General features: G+C 46.4%; 1 protein-coding gene and 1 long non-coding RNA gene across 2 annotated transcripts in view; both read right to left on the bottom strand.

The window, feature by feature from the left end:
- Positions 1 to 2,287: 2,287 nt before the first annotated feature.
- On the bottom strand, positions 2,288 to 4,924 carry LOC103899307. The gene is made up of 2 exons (XR_657601.2): positions 4,805 to 4,924; positions 2,288 to 4,685 (listed from the first exon to the last, which is right to left on the bottom strand). It is a non-coding gene; the product is annotated as an uncharacterized LOC103899307 (long non-coding RNA).
- Positions 4,925 to 5,050: 126 nt separating this feature from the next.
- UPF1 (UPF1, RNA helicase and ATPase) overlaps positions 5,051 to 7,019 on the bottom strand; it is a 19,972-nt gene continuing 18,003 nt past the window's right edge. The window contains exons 22-25 of the mRNA XM_019472193.1: positions 6,363 to 6,524; positions 5,821 to 6,038; positions 5,228 to 5,350; positions 5,051 to 5,108 (exon numbers count right to left, since the gene is read on the bottom strand). Of these exons, the coding sequence (XP_019327738.1) occupies positions 5,231 to 5,350; positions 5,821 to 6,038; positions 6,363 to 6,524 (500 nt within the window). The 3' untranslated portion in view covers positions 5,051 to 5,108; positions 5,228 to 5,230. The remainder of the gene's footprint in view (positions 5,109 to 5,227; positions 5,351 to 5,820; positions 6,039 to 6,362; positions 6,525 to 7,019) is intronic.

The following is a 7,019-nucleotide window of genomic DNA, read 5'->3' as shown; positions in this document are numbered from 1 at the left end:
TGCCGGGAGGAGGCGGCGTGGCGGCTCCGGTCCCGCCGCGGGAAGAGGTATGGTGTCATGGCACGAGCTGCGTCCCTGCAGCTCTGTGTGACTGAATCCCTTCCCACAGCGGGGGCAGAGCCTGGCGGAGTGCGGGTTTCTCTTTTGCCCTGGGAACTCATGCCTTGAGCTATTTTTGTTGTGCGGTTGGCGATGGGGCGGTTTGGGGGCAGGGGGTGTACGTGGTTGGGAGGTGCTGGGCGGCCAGATGCAGCCCCTGGGAGCCGCGGTCCCAGGGGCAGGTTGCTGTGTGACAAGAGGTTTTTGGCTGAGGAAAGAAAGGGTAAAGCGGGGGTGTGTGGTGCCCCTATGCAGAGGTGGGCACCGGGTGGTGCAGTGGAGTTGGTGGCACCTTGTTCCCTCCCAGCCCGCTGTGAGTCAGTAGTTAATTTACCTCGTTTGCAAATCGATGAGCGAGGTGGTGACCAGCCTGAACCACGGCTGGAGGCAGAGCGCGGCCGAGCAGCAGGCAAGGGCGGCTCCGCGCAGCAGCGTTACAGCCCTGATACGTCAGGCACCACGTTCGTGGCGGTTTAGGGTTATTTTTGGTTGGGGTTTTTTTTGTTGGCTGTAGTACCCAGCCCACTGCAGCAGCGTGGCCGTGCTCTTACCGAGTCTGTTCAAAACCACTACCAGGAGTTAGCGCCGCGGTGCTGCGCGGCAGGGACCCAGCTTTGCACCATCTCTTCTGAGCCACAGTGATCACCGACGGAGGAGTTGCCTCTTTTCTCCCGCCTTTCAGCACGTGGGCTGCGCATTCTTAGGGCAGCCGGAGGCTTAAAGCCTGGGCAGAGCTGCTAAGCTGTTCTCCGTGTGGTGCCAGCCAGTGTTAAACAGCCGACGCACCTGCACGCATGACCCTGGGCTGGGGTTTAGCACCAGCCCTTCCAGGCCAGGCTTTCCTCGCACACCTGCAGCTTTGCTTTTTTTTTGGGGGAGGGGGGGCAAGAGGGGAACAGAAAAGGAATCTGAGTTAGACTTGATTCTTTTGTGGGATTTTTTTTTTTTTTTTTAAATGTGAACCTGACAACATAGCATAATTATTTTTGTTGTTGTTTTTGTACTGATGCTGTATTGTCTTCAAGGTCTGATGGAGTATTACCAAGCTAAGCTGGGCCTTCTCCCTCCAGGGAAGCACTAAAGGTTTTAACCACTGTTGGGTTTGCAGAGGAAATGTCTCCCTGTCCCCTGTGACAGTTTTTGCTAACAGCCCTGAACCGTGTAGCTGAAGACCAAGGCTGGAGTAGCTCGAGTGCTTTAGTTGTGTAGTGCACTAATGTTTTCACGTCCCAATGTGTTTCTTGACAGCGCCACAGACTAGCAGAAAGCTCCAGCAGATGAACAAGAGCTATGCTGAAACCCATTTCAAGCACTTAAATGTTTTAAGGGCTTAGAGTAGGACTTAACTAAAGCAAGCAGGAGCCATTTCTTTTAAATTTAAGATGAGCAGGATTAAGAAAACCTTTAAGTATTAGTTTTTTGTACCTGTGCTGTGGCTCAGCTCATTTAACATGGAGCGGGTAGGGCAGACTGCTTACCCGGTTCTCCAACATGACGGAGGGTGACTGTCCTCTGTCACCCCATCCAAGCATGGAGTCTGGGGAGCGGTTACACTAAAGCAAGCAGGAGCCATTTCTTTTAAATTTAAGATGAGCAGGATTAAGAAAACCTTTAAGTATTAGTTTTTTGTACCTGTGCTGTGGCTCAGCTCATTTAACATGGGCGGGTAGGGTTTTTTTTAGGGAGCAAAAAAAGAGGCGGCCCCGGAGTAGCCGTAATGAGCTCCCTGTACGCCGGGTGGGGCCGAGACCAGGCCTGAACACTGGAGCCGCCTTTCAGCAGACGCTGAGCCAGGCTCAGGTCCCGCGACCGGAGCCAGGCCCAGCTTTGCTGAGCGACCACCTGTAACACAGGTAAATGCCACTTTTGTGTTTACTGCGGTGCGGGGGAAGCAGGAGGGAGGAGATCTTCCAGGCTGGACTGGTCACCTCTAGAACCAGCCTTTTGTAATGCCTGTGGCTCCCCCCCTGCACCCCACACACAGGCACGGACCACCAGAGGAGGGAAGGGGGTAGGGTATTTAACAGGTTTTTCACAGTTCGTTTGCTTTACCCATGTTCGCTATGCACACACCACACTTTTGTACTAGTCTGTGTTTAAAAAAAAGTAATAAACTTGGAAGTTTATACAATCAGACTAAGTTTTAATGAATGTTCCATGGTTTCATCATTGAAAGTTAGGGGCCACCTTGAATGCAAGAGCTGTTTATTAATATTTTATTGATGACAAACAGGTTTAAAACAAACTGAGACAAAATCAAAAAAGAGTAACACCGTGCTAGCACTGATGTCTGGATTTATAAAACTCAGAGTAACTGCTACAAAGGAAAAAACCAGCACAAAGCAGAGGCAAGCATTCCCATCAGTGAAATAAAGGGGGTGAGGGGAGAGGAGGGGGTTACATTACTCAATGGATTGCATTGCACAGAGGGTTACAGCTTAAACCTATTGGAAAAGTCTATGCAACTACGCAGCCTACAGAAGGAAAAAAATTAAAAAGCCCTTCGGCAATGTTAATAAATAAAACAGTCCATCTTACAAGGAGGGAAGGTGGCCCATGTCTCCATTCTTTCACATTTTAGAAGTCTAAACTCTGGAGGCTTTTTATGAGAAAAGAATGGTTTTCATTTCTGGAAAAGTTTCTTTTGCAGTTCTTGAACTACGTTCACTGCAGGACTGAACAAAAATGTTGAACACCTGTTCCATGTTTATGTGCACACTACTCACAGTTTGTGGGTATGCTACACCAGGTCTGCACTGGGGGAGAGACACTCTTGAAAAACTACAGCAAATACAGGTTATGAAAGCGGGTCAACAATCTACAGAAAGGACAGTAATGAAAGGGCTTTCCCCCCCCAGTTACAAAAAGTGGGTTTTACATCATTTGAGTACATTCATATGAGAGGTATTTTGAGTTCTCTCAAAAAAAAGACTAGAAACACTTGGAGCCCTTTGAGTATAAAGCTAACTTAATTCAAACTTTAAAAACACCTAGGTTAGTGAATCACACTCTACTGTTCTTTGCCAATTAGGAGGTAGAGGTTAGTCTAATTTAGGGATCTGATAAAAATGGGTCTGTAGGAATTTTAAATTCTCCGCGCTGTTTCTAAAAAGGTTTAAACAGAAATAAAATGCTCCCAGTGTTCCCATATGACTTATTTAAGACATGGGTACAACTTAGAAATTGGATGGCTTCTCTTATGTGCTGTTTTCAGTTTTGACTTCCAGCTATTTCTCAAGCCAGCATTGATGGCACAGCCGTGTCCACTACCTGAAAAATAGGCTCCGGGTTTGGTTTTCAACACCTGACTCTTTCAGCTATCTGCATTAATCACCGAAGAAGCCACACAAAAGCCTAACCCATTATCTCTAATTATACCCAGCTATCAGAGGCCACCTTCCAACAACTGCCTGCTTTGTCCATTTTTCCAACCTGCTTCAGTAACATTGTAGAGTCTTTACTTCAAAACCAATATAATCCCCAGTTTCCACTACTTCTTCCCCAGATCTGAGGGAGCGAGTAAAGCAGGCCTGTTAGCATCTTTTCCTCCAGGGCCGAAGGGCACAGGAACCCATCCCCTTTCAAGCGCAAAGTTCACCTTACAGAAAGGCTTGTTTTTCAGAGTAGAGTCCAGACAGTAGCCAATTAAAGCATACAGAAAACACTTTGAAACCCTCCTCCTGCTTGAGCGCGCAGGCTCCTTTCACTCTAACTGCTATCCAATGTAGGAAGAAGAGGCTGATTGCTGCAACTTTTAATCACACTGAAAGTTCTCAATGTTGGTGCTCTAATTTAGTTTTGTTTTAAACTTTTTGTAAGCTTCTCAGAACAAGGATCTCCCAGGTCCACCACTAAGAATTCAGAGACAAACTTCTAAAAATTCAGTGCTCCTTTGAAAGAATCTCTTTAAAACCACCTTGTCACGAAAGACCCATTCAGAATGTGGGCGACACGATGACACTAGGATTTCAGAGCCAGTGTTGGACAACAAAACCTGCATCTCAGAGTTGAGCATCAGCTATGTTCTGCTGGATTTCTGCTTGGCTTGCTGTCACTTAGTCAGGAACTCTCTCTCTCTCTCAAGATACTCTGCTTCTAAAATGTAAACAGTTACTGCTAAAATATAGTACCCCTTTAAAACGAGAACAACTCTGAGATGAGGGTTTTCCTCTCCCCATCTGCTCTGAAAAGTAATGCCCTGCTCGCAAAGAGAAGTATGGAATGAAGTGAAACCTGCTTAAGGCCCTTCTCTCGAGCTTGTTTGACTGGGGGAGCAGGGACTCAGCTGACCACTCATTTCAGGGTGAGTTGCCTTCCCAGTGAGGCGCCAGCCAGTCCTTCGGTGCTCTCTCTCCTCTCCGGTCAGTCTCCTTGTCTCAGTGAGCTAGCAGTGGGCTCTCTCGCGCGCGCTCCTTTCTCTCTCTCTCCTCTCCGTTGGTTGGTTTCTTTCTCCTGTTGCTCTCACACAGTGGTGCTTCAGTTTTAGCAGTGGAAAACAGGTATCCATTTTATTTTATTTTTTTTATTACCCAGAATAAAATGCTGATGAACTAAGCTCCACACAAGCTTAGCTCTTCTTCCTCAACCTGAAAGGAAGAAAGCAAACCAACAGTTGCATTAGGGATGTCGCTCTTAAGACAAACACTGTGTTCATGAACTTAAATCAGGGAGTAAGAAGCAGAGGACTGAACCTCAGGTGCCTTACACTCTAATACTGTGACAGTCCCGTCACTCCGCCATGTTGATATGCACGTTCACCCTGGTAAGTAGAGTCCTGTGACAGCGCCACATCAATCTGAGATTTAAACTCATCACCAAGGTAACTGTCCTGAAAATGAAAGTGTGTATTAAGCCTCTAACTCATTATCAAGCTCAAGTGCTCCCTTACAAAGCAGAATACCTGGCAGCCAAGGTTAATGATAGAGTGAGAGGTTTTTTATTTTTTTTATTACCCAGAATAAAATGCTGATGAACTAAGCTCCACACAAGCTTAGCTCTTCTTCCTCAACCTGAAAGGAAGAAAGCAAACCAACAGTTGCATTAGGGATGTCGCTCTTAAGACAAACACTGTGTTCATGAACTTAAATCAGGGAGTAAGAAGCAGAGGACTGAACCTCAGGTGCCTTACACTCTAATACTGTGACAGTCCCGTCACTCCGCCATGTTGATATGCACGTTCACCCTGGTAAGTAGAGTCCTGTGACAGCGCCACATCAATCTGAGATTTAAACTCATCACCAAGGTAACTGTCCTGAAAATGAAAGTGTGTATTAAGCCTCTAACTCATTATCAAGCTCAAGTGCTCCCTTACAAAGCAGAATACCTGGCAGCCAAGGTTAATGATAGAGTCTGAGAGGTTTTGTTGGTTTTTTTTTGTTTGGTGGTGGTTGTTTGTGTGTTTGTTTTTTTTAAATCTGCTCTTTTTGCTGCAGAATTTCTATAAATACAAAAGTTTTTGCGATAGCTGGTTGTTGAACAGGCAAGCAGTTCAAAGTTAAGGCTCGAGCTGAAGTCTATACATGCAGCATTTCACTAAAAGTAAAATGCCTGAGCGTACTTAGAGTCCACCAAGTGGAGGAGTACAAAGTGCTGTGGCCGAGTCACTGAAAATGGTTTTAGTTTCCATTTTCCTCAGTACTAGGAAACAAGGATGTGCATGCACACAGATCACTGACATAAAACCCAGGAAAGAGAGCAGACTATACATCAAGTTCTGCTTACCTGTGATAATTCTGGTTGGGAGAGCCCAGGCTGACTCATCTGTGATGGCTGACTCATGGAGATATACCCCTGAGTCAGTGGACCCTGGGAGAAAGGCTGGGACACCACATCTTGGCTCGCTTGACTATTTGGAAGGTTTGACTGACTAGTTCCAGGAATCCCAAAACGATTTTTCTGGCGCCCACCACGACCAGTCTTTCCTTTTGGCGCCCCACGTCCTGGAAAAGCGTTTATTCCAACCAACAGTGAGAAGTCTTACACATGCAAACGTGAGAATTGACTGTTTCTATAAAGGCTTGATCACTTGCAAGAGGCAATGTTTTATATGTACTCAAAAGGCAGAACCACCAGCGTAGACATGGCAAAGGGACACTCACTGGAGGCTGCAGTGCTATTGTGTTTGTACTCCATACAACTCTGATTTATTACTGAAGCACATCGTTATCTACTCTCACCAGCACTGCTGCAAGAGTAGCAAAACCCATTCTCCGACTTCAGACCTAAAATGTGGCTGTTGTACCATTTCACCCTTGCCCCCGTACCTGCGGCTGGTCCGTTAGCCTGGCCAAAGTATCCCGGTGGTGGCATTGGTGGCATCACAAGGTTGAAAGGGATAGGAATGTTCATAGCAGTGACGTGGCTGGGGCCAGCACTAATCATCCCGATCTGGTCATGGGTTTGGAAGTACATGTTGGATGGGCGCCCTGGGGAGGGGAGGAAAAGCCACAATGGTTTCAGGCATCCCGAGTATTTAAAAATCAATTCATATTCCTGCTTTTAACAGTAGTGGGAGGACTTGTGAGCAGGATAAATCAGAACCAGAAATTGAAGGGACAAGCCTAACATTGCCAAGAACCACCAGTATTTCCAGTTCACTGTTTACTCCACACTTGAAAATTTCAGAGGCTCATCTAACACATGTTCATCTCTACACGGTTACTCTTCTCCAGCACCATCCAAGACTCCTGAAATGCTTACACACACACACTCTTCCTTTCCCCTCATTTTTTACTTGCTCTGCAGACATCAAGTTAGACTGTAGGGGCTTCTATATACAGAGAGCAAAATCCAGGCACATCGTGAACATTTTCAGTTCTTAAATTCTGTATTTTTCTGCAGTGCCTCTTCAAACATTTAAAAGTTTGAAGTCTGTAAGATACCATACACCAAGGACTAGTTGGGGGGGGGGGGGGGGGGGG

This window comes from Aptenodytes forsteri, unplaced genomic scaffold (genome assembly GCF_000699145.1).
Source record: "Aptenodytes forsteri isolate BGI_AS27 unplaced genomic scaffold, ASM69914v1 Scaffold147, whole genome shotgun sequence".
Taxonomy (NCBI): Eukaryota; Metazoa; Chordata; class Aves; order Sphenisciformes; family Spheniscidae; genus Aptenodytes; species Aptenodytes forsteri.
The sequence above is the reverse complement of the archived record's forward strand: the minus strand, read 5'-3'. Positions and strand labels throughout refer to the sequence as shown.